Source organism: Pongo abelii, chromosome 3, assembly GCF_028885655.2.
Source record: "Pongo abelii isolate AG06213 chromosome 3, NHGRI_mPonAbe1-v2.0_pri, whole genome shotgun sequence".
Lineage (NCBI taxonomy): Eukaryota > Metazoa > Chordata > Mammalia > Primates > Hominidae > Pongo > Pongo abelii.
This window is the reverse complement of record NC_071988.2, coordinates 177,642,260-177,664,384: the sequence shown is the minus strand read 5'-3', so window position 1 is coordinate 177,664,384 and position 22,125 is coordinate 177,642,260. Positions and strand designations below refer to the sequence as shown.

General features: G+C 37.1%; 1 protein-coding gene across 1 annotated transcript in view; it reads right to left on the bottom strand.

Annotated features, from left to right (window-relative positions):
* Positions 1–22,125, bottom strand: part of GUCY1A1 (guanylate cyclase 1 soluble subunit alpha 1) — a 64,226-nt gene that overhangs the window by 11,187 nt on the left and 30,914 nt on the right. Inside the window, 5 exon segments of the mRNA NM_001132215.2 lie at positions 1,990–2,133; positions 5,729–6,214; positions 8,069–8,778; positions 11,055–11,113; positions 15,384–15,445. Of these exon segments, the coding sequence (NP_001125687.2) occupies positions 1,990–2,133; positions 5,729–6,214; positions 8,069–8,778; positions 11,055–11,113; positions 15,384–15,445 (1,461 nt within the window).

Sequence of the window (22,125 nt, the reverse complement as noted above, 5' to 3'; positions counted from 1 at the left end):
TATAGGTCTTTTAAACTAACCTATCATTACCCAGGTAACTATCTTTGAAACTAGCTATAAATAATTCTTCGAACTTACAAAAATCTAAAAATACATTTCTGCAAATAACAAAAATGCCATAAATTCCCCCACCCCAAACACACACACATCTTAATTATAAAATGTATTTGTGTGAAAATCACTTAAAATGTTGTTAATAGTCTAGATATTTTTAACATTTACATTGATGCTACAAGCCCCCTCAAACAAATTAGAAAGAGAAAGAAATATATAGTCCTCCTCTAAAAAAATGCAATTATTGAAACTAAATCTGAAAAAGTCAGGTATTGTGATGCTTTTAAAACATACTTGCAAATTATTTTACACTCCTTCTATTGATTCATGGGCTCTAAGCCCTCTCTCTTCTGAGCAGACTTATGATTGCTCTGACCAATAGAGTACAGTGGAAGTGTTGCTGTGTGTCTTTCAAGACTAAGTCATGCAGCTTCCACCAGTCTTGTTCAATGGGACATGAACCACCTCATAAAAAATACATATTAGCGCATCACATGTAACACTAACAATCCCAGCTGAACCCAACCTTTCAGCCATCCCCACCAAGGAATCTGACATGTAAGTGAAGCAGCAGTCTTGGAATGAATCTTCCAGCTTCAATCGTTGCAATCCCAGCTATTCCAGGCACCCTCACCCATTTCGGTATTCCCAGCTGAGGTCCCATAGATTGTAGAGCACAGATGAGGTATTCCTGCTATGCCTTATCCAAATTTTTGATGCAGAGAATCCATGCATAATAAAAGTTTGTGATTTTATACCATTAAATTTAGAAAAGTATGTTGCACAGAAACATATAAATGGGATGACAATAGACTTAGAAAATAGTTACGAAGGCTTAAACATATGGCTTCTATTAAGGTTAAAGAGAATTGATAAACCTCTAAATATAGTTTTGTTTTTAAATTTCTTCTTTCTTCTCTATATGTTTTATAGCATACCAGATAAGATTTTACAATACCTCAAAGGCTTATTTCTGAAGGTAGTCAACTGAGGACTGTCCTATAAAAATTAAGGGGCAGATTCACTGTGAGCCAAATACAGGTAATCTGCTTATATTCTATCTGTTAAACCAATGCCTACCATGTTAACTTTATTTCCTCATGTGTGGTGAGATATTAGTCTGGAATCTGGCTCATCTAGAAATTAACTTTATTTCCCCATGTGTGGTGAGATATTATTCTGGAATCTGGCTCATCTAGAAATTTTGAAATGTCATGTGCCTTGGAAAACATTGTGAATTAACAGTCAACATCCGTTCAAATGTAATATCCTCTCCTCCAGGGGTTGGAAAACTAAAACTACCTTTTCTAAACTAACTTGCCGCTTCTAAATGCAGTTAGGCTTGGTAAATCAGATGCACAGTTGCATGGGATTTGGCAGGCACAATCTCCACTATAACTCAAGCACAATTGTGGAAGCCTTTGTGTTTTCTATAGCATGCTTAGCAGAGAGTCCATTTTCCCGTCACTCATTTTGTAAGTCATGATGCAGGATTGCCATCTTGCTGATTATTACAGTAGACGTGGTTTTGGAGAGGCAGCAGCTTTCTGAACATGGCAGTTTCCTGACTGTGGCTTTGGTAGGATAGTTTTGGAATCAGCTTCCAGATTTTTGAAAATGCAGTTGTTCTGAAGTTTGCCTTTAGGAGCCATTTTATTTTGACAATAGAAAATCCCCATACTATGGGAGACATTTTTTGAAAGCCCAACTTATAGATGGGTTCTTCTGTCCTCTCAATGACTCTGTAAGCCATTTAATACCCTATAATAAATTTCTTCCAATGTAAACAAGTTAGAGAAGATTGTGTTCTCTATATAGATTTTGCTTTCTCTCTCTCTCTCAACTAACCCCCAACTGATATACCATGGTTTTGGTAATCAACTAATACGCATTTGCTCTTGTGACATCCCCTGGACAATATATCATCTGCCTTACCTTGATTGGTTCTCCATGGGGAGACATAACTTCATCAGAGAGCTCCATCATCTTCAGGGCCATCAGCGCTATCTGAACAGCATGAGTATCACTCTCTTTGTGTAATCCCCCAGCTACACAATAGGCATCGCCAATGGTCTCCACCTAGACATAATATATTTTCCATACTATAAATAAATGCTCAGGAAGAATCACAGCCTACATCGGATAGAAGAAATTAATTCATATGCAGAAATCTCATTGCTCAGGCCTTCTGGAGGATCAGGGTTAATCAGAAACGCCCAGAAATGGCTTTCTCTTTCAGGAAATGCACAAGGTTTAAACCCATTACATTGAGGCACTGCACTGAGAGGCAGCACAGTCCTACGAACACAATAACCGTTCACTTCTACTCCCAGATTTGCCACTGACTCATCATATCATTTCATCTCTTTTTTTTCACCATATAAGATAGTTTTTGTAGAAACAATATATTTTTGAATTACAATAAATTGTTTAAAGATGTTGGGATCATTTACTCGTTTTATATCCTCCTCATCATAAAATAGTATTTTGCCTCAAGTCACTACCCAATAAATGTCATATGAATGTAGTAAAATTATGCAATGTAAAACCAAGATATTAACAGTCATAAGAGTAAAGAGAAACGGTTTTTCTAAAGGACCCTTGGGGTCCTCATAGCAATTACATGTCTAATGGATACTAATCACAATTATAGAAACCAAGATGTTGAACCAGCAGGTAAAAACAATGGTGGTGTTTGAAAGACCACTGGAAATCAAGCTATTATCAAAAATCTAAGTATTAACCTTATCATTATCATCATCATTATTGTTGTCGTTACAGGCAATTTTTATGTCTGTGATGCTAGCTGCAGAAAGCAGATAGTTAATTTTAGTTCACAAATAACCCCCTAATTCTAAGAGCTGCATTTTTCTTCTTCTCCAAATGTTTATTGTAACTATAAGACCCTATTATTCTTAAGCAAAGCCTCAATTGTGAAAGGATGAGGGTGAGAAAGGAAAAAAGACAGGAGGCGCAAATCTTCAGAAATTCCCCTCAGAGTAAATGCTGATACCCTTATTACGGCTCCAGATTTCTTCTTGACCTGTCTTTCTCCTAGTCTCTGACTTTATCTTCTTATTCTCCATATTGCTCACTTAGTTCCAATGTCGCTGCCTTCCATTATTCCTTAAGCACATTAAACATGCTCCCACTTGCTATTCCTTTCTCCTGGAGCAATCTCTCTGCAGATAACCACTTGGTTGTCCCTCCTTTCCTTCAGTCCCTGGTAAAACCTCACCTTATTAGAAAAGCTGATTCCTACCACCCTCTAAGAAATAGCAATCACCTCTTACCCATTGCCCTTCTTCTTCCCCATTGCCCTTCTTCTTCCCCTTAACCTACTTTATTTTTCTTTCACATTATTATACTAACTGAAATACTATAAATTTACTCATTTGTTTATTGTCTTTCTTTCCCCTAATCATATGTAAGCCCTTTGAATTTGTCTAGTTTATTGACTCCTACATTACCTGTGCCCAGTAATGAATGAACCAGGTGGCAATGCCACCCATAAGCTTTTTCTCAGCAATGAGTACATAAGAAGTGCTCATCATGATGGCCATCACAGGTGCTCAATAAATATGCTAATTAGAAGAAGTCCTACCCCCACCCCTACCTGATGTTAGGGGCCTACCATATCTACTTTTGCAGCCCCTTGTGCATACTGCATCCTTTTGTCACGTCATATGGAAATCTGGCATTGGTCCATTCTGCCCTCTTCTCCCTCTCCATATGTGAACTTTCCTCACAGGGATTGTACCCTCTAGCTCTGTAGCCATTGCCCACTCATGCTGGCAAATGCTGGATAACCAGTACTTATTCGCTGAAACAATGGGTAAATGAACACAGAGAGAAACAGAAAAATGGCCAAAAAACCCAGAAAGACAGAGAGAAAATAAAATTAAATAAGCCCTAGTATAATCCAGTCTTGGAATAAATAAGGTTGACTATTCTTTCAAAGCCATTGGCACTCATAGGGTAGGCTATGATTATACATTTTGTGTATCTGAAACCCTTCTATATTTATTTTCAGCTATCTCCAGGTAATCTCAAGCAAAATCAGAAGTGAAAAAAAAGTAGGAATGAGGACTGGCATAGAAGGTAATTTACTATCTAGTTACAACTCTAGTTAGATTAATCAGGGAACTCTGTGGCTGTTGTCCTTATACCTTACAGTGAGGAGCATAGTTTCAAAATGCTTGTTAGGATATTTAAAAACTATACCCTATAGCCTTGATAGAAATAACCAAAAGTAGAAGATGGCTACTTCTGTTAGCAATTACAGCAGTTCGTTCAAAAAAAGAGACTTCCTTCTCACAATTCTAAGAGAGGAGACAGTCTCAAGATAGAAAATGGCTACAAATAAATACAGTAAATTCCACAAGAGGCCATCAAACTTAACCTAACTGAAGCCAATTATTTTTTCTGTAATTATACATGGACCTCTTTTTCCCCAAGGGAACCATGGCTCTGTTTGGAATTTCCTGTTAGGAATTTTTAAAAGTAAGGTTTTACTTCTAGCATCTAGAACAAAACAAGACAAGAGCTTATGTATTATCATGAATAAAATTTGTTTCTTCCACAATAATTTTTTTATTTCCTGTTGGGTTCAGCTCTGAAATGTCAGATTGTTATGTGGCAAGTTAAGAAGATGATTCAAGCCATACAAATGAGAAATATGCTTTATTCTTAGTGCCAATGTCTAATAGAAAGCAAAGTAATTTAAATCAGTAAAAACTTTTAATTCTAAAGAAGCAGGCAGAACTTGAAATCTCTTCATTAGCTGTCTTACTAATAGTAGTTATGTTTAAAAAAAAGTAGGTATCAGGGACGGTCACTGCTGTATCCCCAGTGCCTACAATGATGCCTGGCTCATCCTGTATGACTGATGAATATCATGTATTATCTAACATAATCTTTATAACAATCCTGTTCATGAAGATTATGGGACATAATGTGTGTTATTCATGCGTATAAACTCTGTGAGTGAACATTATTTTCTCTGTCTTAGAAGTGATGAGAAAGGTTTTTTAACTTGGTCAGTTTACAAAGCAACTAAGGCAGAGAACAAGATTTGAAGACAGGTCTTTCTTTTTCAAATGTCTCTGCCCTTGGCCAAGCTGCAAAAATGCCTTAAATAGGTGATTTTGATTTCTGTTAACTGGCCATGAAAAGTATCATGTTAACTCTATTTTGAAGTAATCTATTTAAAGGCAATTTTTATAATACTCATGTGTCTTTACTCTTACAGATACAAAGGATAATGTTTCCTTGTATAAGCCATACTTTGAATTATCTCACACTTAATAATTCAACTCGGTTTCCACAGTGAAGTGGCAGGTTTGCTGACTATTAAACTTCTCCTATTCACAGGTCCTACACCCCATCCTCCATTCTTTGAGCACCCTATCCTCCCTCCATTCTCTGCTCATTCTTTGAGAAGACAGTGTGGCAGTCCTCCCAGAACAATTCTCTCTGTTTCTGGGCAGATTCAGAGCTATTTCTGGCTGGAAAACACCCACATAATGAATGCACCATACCTGCTCCCAGGACTGGGCTTGCAAGACCCTACAGAGGTGGCCTTTCAGTTGCATTATAATTCAGGTCCTAGGCACAGTGCTTGTTCCCCAGTGAGTTTGCTGGTAAAACAATCATTGCCCTGGTCCACCCCTACCTTGTAGACATCCAGCTCTCCACACTGCTGGTCAAAGCGAGTGTAGAGTGCATTGAGCATGGTGATGACCTGCAGTGGTGAGCACTGGGAGCAGATGGCAGTGAATCCAACGATGTCTGAGAAGAGCATGGTGACATTACTGAACTTCTTGGCTTGCACAACTTGCCCTTGCCACAGCTGCTGAGCAACCTCACAGGGAAATATGGAGCACAGAAGATCTACTGTCTTTTTCTTCTCCTCCTCCAGGGCTTGGTGGGCTTGCTCAAGGGTGGCCTTCAGCTTCCCCAGCCTCTTCTTCAGGCCATCTTGAGCTCGGGCTTGTTCGCCTATTAAGACCACATCCCTCAATGCATTGTGAATTGGGATGTCTGAGAGGTAGAGCCCTCGTCCTGTAAAATCTTCTAATCTGTCCACACAGGGTGACCCCAAAAACAAGATTGCACTGGATTCAACAATGTAGATCATTTGGCCTTTGAGGTCCATAACCTATGAAGGAAAGGATAACCAACTGTGGTTTATTCAAGTTTCCCACATCTTTCTGAGACAAAAGAAGGGGAAGTAGATATAGTAATAATCCGTTTGTGTTTAAACCTGCTGAAAAGGAACAATTTGCTTTCTTATAGTTCCAATTTTCTATGAGTTCTAAAATGCATGCAGACATTTGAAGAATATATTAGAGTATACTCTAAACAGAAATCAAGATTTACAATGAACAATGCAAAACACTCTTGCTTCAAGGCTTTCTCACTAAGCAGCGTGCTGATGCTTTTGCTACTGTATTCTTGTTAATAGTCTCACTTGATTAATCTGAAGTTCCATTTTTTGTATAATATGGTACTCATGAAAATGTGTCCTTCCTTTCTTCCTTCTTCCCTTCCTCCCTTTTACTTTTTTCTTTGTTCTATTTTTTTGGCTTCCTTCTCTTTTGGCATGTTTCTCTTCTCTTCCCCACTTCTCCCGTAAGTACTTGCTCCATCTGGCAGGTATGGAAGTGAAAAAGCCTCCACAGGTAAGATTTTTATCCTAATATTTTTTTTTCTGTCGTGAGAGAGATGGGGCTTCAAGTGATCATCCTGGACCACAAGAAGGTTTACTTGCACACGTGTGGACAAAGATGTGCATGTGTGTTCTTGCAGCAAAAAGCCAAAAGCAACCCAAATATCCTTCAATAGGGTACTAGTTAAATAAAGTAGAGCTTCGGAGACCGAGGCAGACGGATCACCCGAGGTCAGGAGTTCAAGACCAGCCTGGCCAACATGGCGAAACTTCGTCTGTACTAAAAAATACAAAAATTAGCCAGGTGTGGTGGCGCATGCCTGTAATCCCAGCTACTTGAGAGGCTGAAGCAGGGAGAATTGCTTGACCCTGGAGTTGGAGGTTGCAGTGAGCTGAGAACACGCCCCTGCACTCCAGCCTGGGTGACAGAGCAAGACGCCATCTAAATAAATAAAATAAAGTAGAGCACAACCGTATAATGGGATACCACTAAGACTCCAAGAAAGCCAAATAGACCTATATCTAATGACATGGGAGGATGCACAAAATACACTGTTTCATGATAACAGCAGTTGTAAAATAGCATTTTTTTGTTTTAAACAAAAATGTATATAATTAGTTTTTCATTTTTTTGCTACAATAAACACCTTTCAATATTACTCATTTTTTAAACATCTCAATATATTTTATTATTTTTTATGATAGAAAAACAATAATAAAGCTGTTTTCCTTTTGGGGAACAAATAGTGCTTCTGCTAAAGTTATACATGTGTGAAACTTCTCTCTTAGCTTTGCTTGTATTATCAACTATGAGTTAGCAAACTTTCTTTCCTGAGACTAAATAATTACCAAAGTTCTCTACCATGAGATGACAGAATATCTTTTAACTTCCACATTCGGTAACAATTAATCAAATAAATTATTTGTTTTTTTATGTCTATTAAATGTTGATTAAAAATCCATTTAGTTGCCTCCTACAAGAAACAAGTGACTTTTGTTTGTTGTAAAACAATACCTCTTATTATTCAACCTAAGTCAGCTATTTGATAATTGAAAACATATTTTTATATAAACATTTATCAAATTTCATTATAAAACATTCCATAAAGATATTAAAAGGCAGACTGCATTCAATAAATATTTTTGGAGTAATGAATCAAGTAAGCAAACAAATGCAGAAAGAATTTTGTTTTAAGTTTATTACAGCTTTACAATTCTTTTACCATTGTTTTAAATATGTTTTATCAAAACATTTGAAGTGATGCATATATTTTTACCCTTTTGTTTCTTGCTCTTAAATATGAAGTAGCTTTCATATTCAAGATAATACTATGTTTTCCTTACCCTTGAAGATTTCTTCACAGAGTTGTCCCATCTCCTCACTCGTACAACAAACTGCATATTCAACATAGTCATGATCCCGCTAAATGTCTGGTTGATTTTTGGAGTCAGAATTTCAAAGTATTCTTCAAAATTCGGCTTTCCTTGAAAGTCTCTCCTGTTCATCAGCCTTCTGATGCCATTGCCAAATTGCAGAATTGTCATATCTTTGTCAAACATGAAATGGAATGGAAATGTCTTGCAGAAGAGTGATGTGGGAATCACCAGCGAGGACTGGGGTTTGCTGGGGGACAGGGATGGCTTGGTGCTTTTCACGTGAACGGAGTACAACAAATAGGGCTGATTCACAAACTCGCTGCAATCATTATGGAAGCAGGGAGGCATTAACGACACTTCCACTTCCGTTTCATATAATACATGAGCAGCTGCCTTTATGATGCCGGGAAGAATCAGGGAGGTGGTTCTCTTAGGGAGGACGTAGTAAACATGTAGAAAATCATCCTCCTTATCCAGGCATAGAATGGAGGCGTCCTCAAGCCTGCCCCTTTTGCCTGCTTCTTGGCAATGGCTGCTCTGTTTCAGAAGGGTACTGAAGCTGTTTAAAAAATCTTTAAGGGTGCCTCCAACCACCCCAAGGATGTTTTCATCTTCCTCATAACATATTTTAAAAAGCTCTTCACCAAGAGATTCTTTGATAACCTCCACTGGAACTCCTGAAATCACATAATACATGTTCTGCCATATCAAATATGCCACCTTGGTAAAGCTGTGCCATTATTCCTATTTTCAACTTGTGTTATTTGCTGATTTAGCTCCCTTTATATCTGCTAATAACATTTCCAACCAAAATAACAGTTCCAACCCCTATATCCAAATTATCTACCTAGGTTAGCTTCTAAAATTCTAGTAACTGAAGAAAAATCCCAAACTAGTTCATTAAAACAGAATGACCAGTTGAGTATAATACACAACTTTTTATCTCCCTGAAACCTAAATATAAAAGAACAATTTGAATTCCAGTATTAAGTACATTTTAGCAAAAGTCCTCCAGTCTTTCTCTTAACAACAAAAGCAATCCATCCTCATGAAGAGGATCTTCCTCTATGAGGGTTTCCAGCAGCAAGAGGGTCAGACACGGAAGTTAATTTAAAATTACTGGCATGAAACTCAGTTTTGTTTAGAAATGATTACAAAGCATTTTTTTTTTTCTGAGTAAAGTAGCGTTCTTGTTGTTTAGTGTCAGCTGAATGAATATCTGCTTGGAATATATAATTTACTTTCTATAGCATTTTCATGAGTGCTATAAGGTTAGAAATAAGGCTCTGCATGTCTGTGTCTTTTTACAACGTTAGGCTTTTATTAATTTTTTTATCATAAAAGCCATGAGTTACATGAAGTTTTTAAGGAGGTAATTTTTTTTTCTTCTTTGAGACAGAGTCTCACTCTGTCACCCACGCTGGAGTGCAGTGGTGCGATCTCAGCTCACTGCAAGCTCCGCCTCCCAGGTTCAGGTGATTCTCATGCCTCAGCCTCCAGAGTAGCTGGGACTACAGGTGCACATGAGCATGCCTGGCTAATTTTTGTATTTTTAGTAGAGACGGGTTTTCACCATGTTGGCCAGGCTGGTCTCGAACTCCTGACCTCAGGTGATCTGCCCACCTCGGCCTCCTAAAGTGCTGGGATTATAGGCGTGAACCACCGTGCCTTGCCAAGAGGCAGTTTTTTTTAGTACTTTCTGTTTACTTGTTTCTTAGAGCTACAGGCACACAGGCTCAAGTCACTCCACAAGTCAGTTAGTATTGTAAATGATACACAATAATATGCTTAATTAATAGAAAATACAAATGTTATAGGTTAAATATTTTGTACAAAGTAACATTTAACATCAAAAGGAAAAAGAGATAGGAGAAAGAATTAACAAATGGGGGTGGGTATGGTGAAGAAGACAAAAGGAGTCTTGGTTTGGGTCAGGCCGTCTGTTGGTCTTATAAGAAAGACTCTTTGAGGTGGCAGAACCTTTGGTGGCAGATGTCCAGTTTTTATCACCAGTGAATGTAAGAAGGTGTCAGTTAGGACGACCATTTTGAGTTGTTGAAGGTTTAATTTTTTACAGTTACAGAGTCCTCTGGTGAGAACTGATAGTGGAAAAGTGTGTTTATGTTTTTATCTGGTTGTATGTAGTTTTCATTTTTTAATATTTGTTTAATAAATAAAACATGCTATTTTTGTTGGCAAAATGCCCTATAAAATACAAAATGGGGTCTTTTTTAAAGATGGAGTTAGTTATGTCAAGGGCGCTCTGTACGATCTTCCCTTTCTATAATCTCCTTTAATCTTTACACTCTGAGTACCACATTTTTTCTTATCTGTATTGTGGGAAAAAGAATAGTGCCCTCTTCATAGCACTGTTGTGGGGCTTATGTTCAGAATAGGGCCTTGCTCCTAGGAGGGGCTCAATATACGTTAGTCACTATTATTATTATTATCATTATTATTATTATCAATATCTTATACTTTTAGAAAGATGCAACCTTGTGGTTCATGTACTGAAACTTTGGAAAGGACAGCAAGACAAAGTCACACATCAATTTTTTCTCTCAAACTAATGATCAATGTGAGAACACTGTTAACTTTTTTCCCATGAGTGCTCCTAACCTTTAAAAGCATTCTTTATTTTACCTTGTTGAGTAGAAATTTTGATGTATAAATGAGGAACACTTAGGTTCAAGATCAAAGCCTGGGAATATCTGTGAGTCAGCTTCCCATCTAGCCTTATCTGCTCCTCAGCAAGTAAACATAAACAGAGAAAATGTTTTAGGTCAAACAAAAACATATAGTGTCAAAAAGAGTTACTCTTTACATTAACAGAATACATAATATTGAACACTTCATACTGGGAGTCACCAACAAATAAATATGAATATTTTTGGAGAAAATGTGAGTTCTACAGGTATATGGCATACTTTCTAATTACATAAACAATATTTACCTGCTGCAACTGCTTGTTCTGCAATTATTTTTTCAAAGTCTTCTCTTTCCAAAGATTTCCTGGAAATATTTCAATATTTTAAGTTATAAACTTATAAATACATGCTAAAAGTTCAGATTATAATATACAGAAACAATGATAGAAAATAGTTTAAATTAGGCCAGGCACGGCGGCTCATGCCTGTAATCCCAGCACTTTGGGAGGCCGAGGTGGGTGGATCACAAGGTTAGGAGTTCAAGACCAGCCTGGCCAATATGGTGAAACCCCATCTCTACTAAAAATACAAAAACTAGCTGGGCATGGTGGCGTGTGCCTATAATCCCAGCTACTTGGGAGGCTGAGGCAGAAGAATTACTTGAACCGGGACCCGGCAGAGCAGAGGTAGCAGTGAGCCAAGATCAGCCACCACTGCACTCTAGCCTGGGCAACAGAGTGAGACTGTCTCAAAAAAAAAAAAAAGAAAGAAAGAAAGAAAGAAAATAGTTTAAATTCCCTTTTCTGTGGAAGCAAATCTTGACTATCAATTTTATGAGAAAGGAGCAACGACATATACCATCCAGAACAATGTTGGAAAACCTCAAAATATACATGACATAGAATGTTTTGTTATTCTTCATAAGAAATATTTACCTTTTAAGTGAACTTTACATAGACTAATACAGACAATCTCAGACTTAGAATTTTTTTTTTTTTAACCTTTATATCGGTGCAAAAGCTGTAAGTATTCAGTGGAAACTGTACTTCAAAGTTTGAATTTTGATTTTCTCCCATGCTACAGGTGTGGAGTACAATGCTCTCGTGTGATGCTGGGCAGTGGCAGTGAGCCACAGCTCTCATGTGGTCGTGAAATTGTGAGGGTAAACAACCGGTACTCTACAGTGCACTGTGTTGCCAGATGATTTTGCCCAACTGTATGCTACTTTAAGTTGTTGAGCACATGTAAGGTAGGCAAGGCTAAGCTATTCAGTAGGTTAAGCATGTTAAATGCATTTTCGACTTAGGGTGTTTTCAAGTTATGATGGGTTTATCTGGACGTAACTCCACTGTAAGTCAAGGAGCCTCTGTACTCAAGAGAACCTTCCCTGGCTAGCAACCTCAAATGTGAAGTGGCCGAGAAGAGGGTGGTAATTCTGATAACCAAGAAAAACCTACATACAGATAGAATTCACTTTTAAGTAATATTATATATTTTCCTAAAGCAAATACATAGAATCTTTTGCTTCTTAGTTTAAGGCTCTATTTATCTCTCAGATATCATTATATTAAACTTTAATCCTTGATTTTGTATAAGAAATTAGTAATGAAAGAAACCTATTCTTCATGCAATTACTGCACTTGTTTTACCGCATAGAAATTGAGACCATAATAGCATGCTTTTTTATTGATAAAATTTTTTTACAGTTTTAACTGCACAACTTGTTGATTCATGTTTGCCTAATTGTTTGTGATGATTTCTGATAGTGATGAGTGATTATGACAAAATTTGCCATGTGAGCGAAGCTTAGTTTGTCCAAACAGCACATAGTGCAATTCAAACTACAATTCCTACCCTCACCTTCAAAAAATACAAGTGGGTGTAAGCATTGCACATGCACCAGCAAACACATGTGTGCCTCATACAAATACACATACACACACACACACCAGCATGAATTCATACATATAATGATGTGATCAAAAGATCCCAGAAAAAGAAACTAAGCAAGAATTCTCTGGGCAACCAATCCTGAGGGACATGATGGCTGTACTAACACTCATTCACTGAAAAAAAAAAGAGGAGGGGGGCAGCTCTAGTCCTTCATTCAAGGGCAGTTTATTGGTTGATATAGTGGATTTTTGTTTGCCAAATCATAGAAGAGAATAAGCAGCACGAAAAAGAGTTAAGGTGTGTTCAGCAGTTGGCAAACTGACAGCAATAAAAACGGCAGTGACTTACCAACAAGAAAGTGAAGTAAAAAATCTTTAAACAAGAGGATACTCCAAAACTAAAAAAAGCACAGAGGAACCACTTAACATATCAGCAGGCAGGCTTATGAGCCAAAATCTTGTTTCAACAACTGAATAGTTCTCATGAAGACAATTTAAAAGCATAATCAGATTTCTTTTTTTATATTTAAGGAAATCAGGGAAGTGGTAAACAAAAATTTCAAAATTTCAAAAAAAAATTATTGTTGGCTTAAGTTTTTAGATTATTTTAAGAGATATACTGCTGGAAACACATCATAACTGAGTATTGCAAGAAGCTGTAGGAACAATTCAGAACACAAAGCCCTGAGAATAAATTTTGAGTAAACTGGCTGCCAAGGACTTAAGCAGACAGACACAGTAGCACAGTGAGAGACTTGAGGCTATCTTATCAGCTTGACTGGGAATTAAGGTCAGAGGTGTTCTGGAATGCTTTTCATATTACTCGTGTAAACAAAGCTTCTGTCAGACACATAGATTCACACTCTCTACTTCTGGACCTGTCCATGACCCCTTCTTGGCTTGGTCCTGCTGCCTGCAGTCTGGGACCAGCTAGTCAGCAAGGAAAATCAAGCACATATGATCCACAGAGCAGATGATCACTCATGAGTAGGAGACAGATGAATGAATTGTTAAAACATTCCTGAAAATAGTACTGGTTTGTAAAACTTCAATGTTCAGTTCTGCAAATTTCAACACCAGTATTTATTCTATTATTTATAAACTAAACAATCCTTGAAATTTCAGGGAATCAAAAATGGGGCCTATTACTTTTTTTTTTTTTTTTTTTTGAGACAGAGTCTCACTCTGTCGCCCAGGCTGGAGGGCAGTGGCACAATCTCAGCTCACTGCAACCTCTGTCTCCCGGGTTCAGGCCATTCTCCTGCCTCAGTCTCCCGAGTAGCTGGGATTACAGACATCTGCCACCACGCCTGGCTGATTTTTGTGTTTTTAGTAGAGACAGGGTTTCGCCATGTTGGCCAGTCTGGTCTTGAACTCCTGACCGCAGGTGATCTGTCCACCTTGACCTCCCAAAGGGCTGGGATTATAGGCGTGAGCCACTGTGCCTGGCCCCTATTACATTTTCTGTCAGCAGTAAATGTGCTAAATTGTATTTGATTCACTAAATAAATCAGATTTTAAAAATGTAACTTTAGAGAAAAGGTGCAGCGGCGCATGCCTGTAATCCTAGCAGTTTTGGAGGCCAACGCGGGTGAATGCTTGAGCTCATGAGTTTGAGACCAGCCTGAGCAACATGGTGAAACCCCATCTCTGCAAAACAAAAACCAAAACAAAAATTAGCTGAGCATGATGGCATATGCCTGTAGTCCTAGCTACTCGAGAGGCTGATGTGGGAAAACCGCTTGAGCCAGGGAGGCAGAGGTTGTAGTCAGCCAAGATCGCACCACTGCACTCCAGCTTGGGCGACAGAGAAAGACCCTGTCTCAAAAAAATAAAAATAAATTTTAAAAAAGTAACTTTAGGCCCATGCCCATAATCTCAGCTTTTTGGGAGGCTGAGGCAGAAGGATGGCCTGAGCCCAGGGGTTCTGGGCAGCAGTGAGCTATGATCACACCACTGCATTCAGCCTGGATGACAGAGTGAGACCCTGTTTCCAAAAAAAAATAAAATAAATAAAATAAAAAGTAACTTTATATTAAGCCTCTTCAAAAACACTTTAAAGGAAAATTTCAAAGAATACTAGAAAAAAAGTATAAACAAAACTGATGTTCTGTGGTACAACCAAACTAGTTAGGAGAATACAGAAACACTTCCCTAAGGATTAATAAACAGCTGCTACCCCCTGGAACCCTGAGTTCCCCTCCTCTTAAGCCCTTGATCCTTCTACCTCCTCCTGATGCAGATACTAAAGTGTTAACATGTTTTTGAGATGTGTGTTGGGGATGGGGTACCTGCTGGGACCCTGCTCAAAACTTTGGCAGATCCTTCAGGCAAGAAGTCTTGATTGTTTGGGATCCATGACTTACCTGTTGTTAAATATTTTAGAAGTTACCAATTAGTATGAAAGAATCGGCCTTGCAGGAGCTTGTTAAAGCAGCAGTTTATAACCACAAGCTTAAAATAATGGCTCCGAAAAACCCAGGCTCGAACCCCAGCTCTGTCTTTTCCTTAAACGGCTATAAAATTCTAAACACTTCATATAAACCTGAGTTTAATCATTTATAAAATGTGATAAATAGATGCACTTACTTTGAAATTAGTATCAGCTAAAGCACTAAGTCCAGTTTCTGACATCCCACAATGATTCAATAAAGGGTTGACACATTCAGTAAGTGCTGGCCATTAGTAGTAGTATTAGTCATTGTAATAAGAGGTTCACACAACTAAAGTGGTTTGACTTACCTGCTTTCTTTTATTTTGTGCTTTGCCAATGTTCTCTGAAGTGCAACGTTCAGCCGTTCAAACTAAAAGTTCGAAAGAAATGTTTTAAACATTCCCTTATATAATAATTTGTTTGAAATTATATATTTAAAAATGCATCCTGAAGATTTATTTTAGAGAATAAAACACATTATACAATTGCTTGAATGCTAAATGTTATGAATTTTCACTTTGGAAACTGGAAGTGATTTTCTATGTGTTTTTCAAACTGGAGAAGAAGCAACGTGCTGAGACTAATCTGAGACTGGATATGTGTTGTGGCCCACAGGTTTAGCCTTTGGTGGTGGTCTCACTGACAGCCACAGAATAGTTGAGCTGAGTGTGAACCCAAACAGAAGATTTCAGTTTGGTAGCGTTAGGTCTTCTGCAATATAGGATTCCATGGGCATCACTTCCTCTGAGTCAGGAAATCCCTCTGGATGGGCAGCCAATACTTCAATCTCAGCATGGACCAAGCCAAGCAAATTTCTGTTCCTTTCACAAACTCCACACCCAGCTACCCCAGTGACTCTCTGCCCTTAACTATACATTCATATCATCTTCTTGTCTAGCAAACTCTGGAGTTATCTCTGTCTCTTCCTTTTTTGATCTCTTAAATCTAATCTGTCACCAGAGTTAGTTGATCATTTATTTGAAATGAGCCTTGGGTTTACCTTGGCTTATACTGATTTCCTTTCTTTGAACCAATAATCCTCATCAAATACTTACGGTTTTATTTTCTTTTATTGATTTCTGAGAATTTCATGAGTTTTCTTATTTTGCAAGACATTTGTATGTAAGCTTTTATATTTAATAAATATATGTTGAGTAGCTATTAATTTATCTTAACAGCTGATTGTCTCTAATAAATAAGTGGAAAGTAGAGCATTGATAAGTAGTATTGTCCGTTTTTTGTACATTCCATGTAAAAATCATATGTATCTATGTATGTACCTCCCTCTTGCTATATATGTGTGTATATATATATAGATATATATAAAACTATATATTATATATATAGAACCATCTTTCTATAGTTTCCCCAGAGGAAAGTGAAAAATTTTTTGCTGTTCCAAGTTGAGAAATTCCTTTTTCCGTAAGAACTATTTATATCTCTTGTAGAGTTTCCACCAGTCAAGTGAGGTACAGGAGTAAACCAAAATAGAGCAAGGTTCTGTTTTACTGACATGAGTTATGAAAAGGGCTTTTAGTTTTAAATATACACATACAAAGCTTAGAAAGAAAATTTAAAAATGTATTGAAAGAAAAAACAATTGCTGACAAAAAATTAAAGAGAATTTAAATTTACAATGTGGAACAATTTTTCAGACTGTTCAGATGTAGAGAGAAAGGATACTATCTGCCACAGGATGAAAGAAAAGCTGGTTGAAGACACACCCAGAGGGCAGATTCTGAGTCGGGCCTGGTGAGCTATTGTAAAGGCAAAGGGCAGTTGAGAAACATGTTCAAGAAAGAAACTATGGGCATATTTCCTAGACATCTTTCTCATCAAGGAAAAAGGAAGGTAACATTAAATTAGTGATACTGTACATGAAGTAAATCAGCCAGGGTGCTTGAAACATTTAAATATCTCAAGAACCATCTACTTGGTAGAGTAGAAAGTTACTCCAGTTAACAGAGTATTAATGTGGATACAAATCCATGAAAGCATGAGTGGCTATGAATTATTTGTTCTTGCAAAATATATTCATATGAAAAAAGAAGTCTTTAATAAAATAAGGCTTGCTGCCTTTGTGCTTGAGCTCTCAGTTTTTCTTCATAGCATTTGCTCGCCAACTTTGTAAATTTTTCATAATCTGTCTCTTCCATTACAACCGAAGCTCCAAAAGGGCAGAGAGTGTCGGTTTTGCTTACCCCTCTATCCAAAACCTACAATGGCAGCTATCCATAGGAGATGTTCAATACATATTTATTGAATGAATGAATGAATGACGTCCACCTGCCAGCTACTCAAAGTCTTGAAGGCTTAATCTATAAAATTTTATCTGTGAAGTGATAAAGCCAAATATAGAGGTGTTACTCTCTTAGCTTGTTTACAAACAAATTTAGTTGTTTCCAATGTAAACTATCTCAATTACATTTGTTTATATATATATTAATTGGTTCTTGGACCAGGAACTTCTTTTTTTTTTGGATATAGAGTTTTGCTCTGTAGTCCAGGCTGGAGTGCAGTGGTGATCACAGTTCACTACAGCCAAGAAATCCTGAGCTCCAGTGATCCTCTTGCCTCAGCCTCTCAAGTAGCTGGGACTACAGGTATGAGCTACCATGCTTGCCCTGACCAGGAACACTTTGTTGGCCAGGGAGAAAGAAAACCCAACCAATTCTGCCACTGAAGAATGCTTTTTTCTTCCTCTTCAATGCTAATGGAGATACTCTACTCCTCTTTATGTCTCTGATTAAGCCATTGGGTATACTCTTTTATCCTTTTAGTCAAGATCCTTATTTGTCTTTCATTTCCTTCCTACTGTGACCAGAAATGTCTTTTTCTGGTCTTTTCCTCCTAACGTATACACTATCATTGTAAGAGGGGAGGAGAAATGCTCCCCTTCCAATTGCTAAGGTTGGTGGAGCAAATGTATTTTTGGCTTTCCATTTTGAATCAAAACTTATTTTCCTAAAGAAAAAAGGAATAAAGTCTGTGCAAAGCATTAGTAGCATACTTGACCAATATTATGAGTGAATAGGCTTTTATGGAAATTTACATTCATCTTATACCTTTGCTCCTCCGGAAAATTTTTGTAAATTCAAAACAAAACCCGTAAGAGACAGAACTCACATGTTTTCCAGGCAGAATATTTATTGGTAGAGGCTGCTGGTGCATCGAGTTTCCTACCTTGGTGCTGTACTTCCTGTGATATATCCTGACCCTGAGATGATATGAGTCCACAATAAAATTATAAGCAGGATTCAACTATAAGTGAGATCTGTCACACACAGCCAACCTCAGGGCCTCAGGACATAAAATCAACCACTTCAGGACTGCTCCATACCCCAACAATTCTGTATATTAATTTTTGGTTTCATATTTTAGAAATAATTCCAATATTTCCTTCCAAATTCATTCCTTACAGTTCAACATATGTAAATATCATGTAGCAGTCTTTTGTAGGTCTTTTAGTTGTCTATCACTAAAATGCCCTACTATTTGGGAAACCCTTTATTTTGAATTTTGGAGGAACAGGTCCTCTTATTTGTACAATCACTGGAACCTGAAGTATTGTAGATCGTGGACTTTCTGATTCACAGAGGGGATACTTGTTCCCCAATGCAAATAGTTTGTAGTGCTCTCAAGTTTGTTTCTCTTGACTAAACAATTATCTTTTGGCTTCATAAAGAATAGAACTGATTAAATTGTTAAAACAAGTACTTTTGCCACAAATATACCATATATGAATACTTCAGGAATAACTGCTATTTGATGCAACATTGCTGTCAACAATGTGAATTTTAATAAAAACCTCATTGGTGTGGTTTATGGATTAGTCATTATTTTCATTGGCTTTTTAATTTTTCTACAGTGTTTAATGTTTTTCTAGACCAAGGATATTTTAATTCATAAGATAAATTGTAATACTGTTTCTTTTTTTCTTCTTTCAACCTAATATTCTAGAACACATCTACAGACCTCATGATTCTCTTCAAATCCTCCTACTCTTACTAGGTACTTGATTTGGGATCTTATCATTTATGTAAGCATATCCAATTCAATTGATTCAATTCAGTAAGTGGTTTCTGATTTGCTTTGACTGTGGCTCCATTAAAAGCTCCTTCAAGACAGTATGCCTGAAGGAGCTTACAGAATTATTGGGAAACAATACCCATGAAAAAAGAGCAAACAATATTATATTGTGTTATATTATATTATGAAGAGCAATGGATTATGAATGAAATGCAGACAGTTTTCCATTTCTCCAGTTATCTTTTGCTTTAAGCAAGAGATCTAAATTTATGTGCCTCCATTTCTTAAAATAGAAATGATCAGTTTGCATTAGATGATCAAGAAGACTTTTTAAAGCTCTAGTATTCCATTACTTGGGAACGACCTCTCACATGTTACATTTGCTAAGGATAATACATTTTTATACTTGCCCGTTCACTGATAAAAATATAACCAGCAAGTTAATTCTGATTATCTAAAACAAAAATTGTGATGTCAAATGCTATTTTAAGTATCTTCTTTTGTATTATTAATACAACTGAAACTAAATAGCAGTCTAAGCATTAAATCTATAAACTTAACAAATAATCAGTAAAAAAACATAACAAGTATTTATCAAAGATAAGTAGATGTTTGAAGTCATCTAGATTGAGGACTACACAGCTGAAACGTATTCAACACTGGAACATTTACTGCCATAAGGATAATGTCTCAGTTGGAGAGGAGTTTTAGTCACTAATGCCAAACATACCTCTTCCATCTCCTATAGTCTTGCCCTCTCTGTTACATGACACTGTAGTCAAATCTTAATGCTTATTCTTACAAACTCATGAACAAACAACATAGACTACTAAATTTTTTTTATATACAATTTTAATTTGGTATCGCATCCTAGTCTTTCAGTATATTTTCCTAGGAAAAAGAGAAGGGAAGTTTATAGCAGCCTGTATGTCTCTTCAGGATCAGGAGAAGGCACACCACCCAGAAACTTCTCCCTCAGCAGGAAAAGAGAGGAATGGAACATGCACATCCATAGAAAATGTGTGAGAGGCTCTCAAAATCTCTAGCTGAGCCAACTGGTGAATGTATTTTCCTGTCAAAACCAGTCTGAAAAGAAGCAAAGAGGTGACTGCATACTCAAGTGTGCAGGCACCAATGCAAAGCTACAAGGAATAGGAAAAATCAGGGAAATATGATATAACCAAACAAATAAATAAATAAATAAATCTACAGTAACCAGCCCTAAAGAAATGAAGAACAATGAATTACCTGACAAAAAATTCAATATAATGAAATTTGTGAGTTATAAGAAAACACAGACAGACAACTAAATAAAATAAGAAAACTATGCATGAGCAAAATGTAAATATCAACAAAGAGATAACCACAAAAATAGAGCCAAGTAAAAATTCTAGAATGAAAGAATAACTGAACTGAAAAACTCAATGGAAAGCATTAACAGCAGACTTAAGCCAAAGAATCAGCAAATTCAGGAGAGGTCATTGAAGTTATTCAGTCAGAAGGGCGAAAAGAAGAATGAATGAAAAAGAGTGAAGGAAGCCTGTGGAACTTTTGGGGGCACCATCAAGTGAACCAGAATTTTTTTGTTGTTGTTATTGAGACAGAGTCTCGCTCTGTCACCCAGGCTGGAGGTGAACCATAATGTTTTTTAAAAAAGAGTCCAATATGTGTATGACTTCCATTGTAGAAATTCAAAATTTACCAAACAAAATGATAAAGCCAACATAGTAAGGACAGGATTCAGGGAAAACATAGAAGCTATCTCAGCTTCCTCATCATCACCTTCTGTTCATTTCTGTTCATTTCACTCTGTCCTTGGAAATGAGAGCACCGATTGTTTCCCAGACTGCGCCACAAACCAACTCCCTGAGGAGGGCTATATCCTTTATCCTAGCCAATGCTGGCTGTCTAGCAACTAGAGTGTGGTAAGAATAATTAAACATTTCCATTTCAAAGGTTATCTGCCAAAGTACTATTGTGTTAATATTATATCTGAAATAAACTCCCTCAACTTTCGGCTAAGTCTAATTTATCCATCTTTCAAACTTCAATTTCTTCTTTCTCAGTCATTCCAGCCTGGACTGTTTACAGCAGGAATTAATTGCTCTACCCTTTGAAAGCTGTGTAATTTTGGTCAAGTCACTGAACTTCCCTAGCACTTCCTGGGAGTGAAACAAGATTATCTGTGAAATTCCTTTCAGTTCTGAAAATCAGCCCAGTCTGTGTTTCTTTGGTGCTTTGCACACAGTAGAGGGTTGGTATTGAGTCAATTAAAAATTATCAATGTATTATGTTAGCTGGTGTCTGATTAAGTCAATGCCCAGCCAAATTCATAGGTTAAGCAAATCTATATAAAACTATGAAAACTGACAGAGGGAGGAAGACATCGTGAAGACCTTCAACTGCTCTTCTATTTATTTAGGTCTGTGTCCTCTTCTCAGAAGTTTCCTTAAAGATGGATTGACAGAAGGTGCTCTAGATCTCAACATGACACCATGCTATGCAGCTTGCAGGGCTATATGAAGAAGTGTGAGACCCAATAACACACAGGTGTAGGCAATCACAGGCTCATGACTCCGACCCAAGGGAGAAGGTGAAGACTGGTTTGAGCAGAACTTCAGAATCAGAGCAAGCGGCCAAGGGAGATTTTCACAACTCTGAAAATTGGCAGGGGACATATGATGCTCTTTAAAATTAGGAGAGAAAACCCGAACAGAAAATAAGTTATTCTTTGAAGAATTTAATTTTAAGATAATAGCTAACAACTACTGATCGCTTATGTTATGGCAAGAGCTATGGATGGTTTCACTTAAAACTCATTACAACTCTAGAAGGTGGGTACTACTATTATTTCCATTTTAGGGATAAAGAAGCTGAGGTAAAGAGGCATTAAGCCTGTTGCCCAAAATCATAAAGTTTGTCAGACTGCAGTGTTCTTTTGAAAAGAATTCAGGATCATAAACATTTTAAGATAAAACACAACTTAAGAACACAATTGCTTTAAAAGAATATTTTTATGTG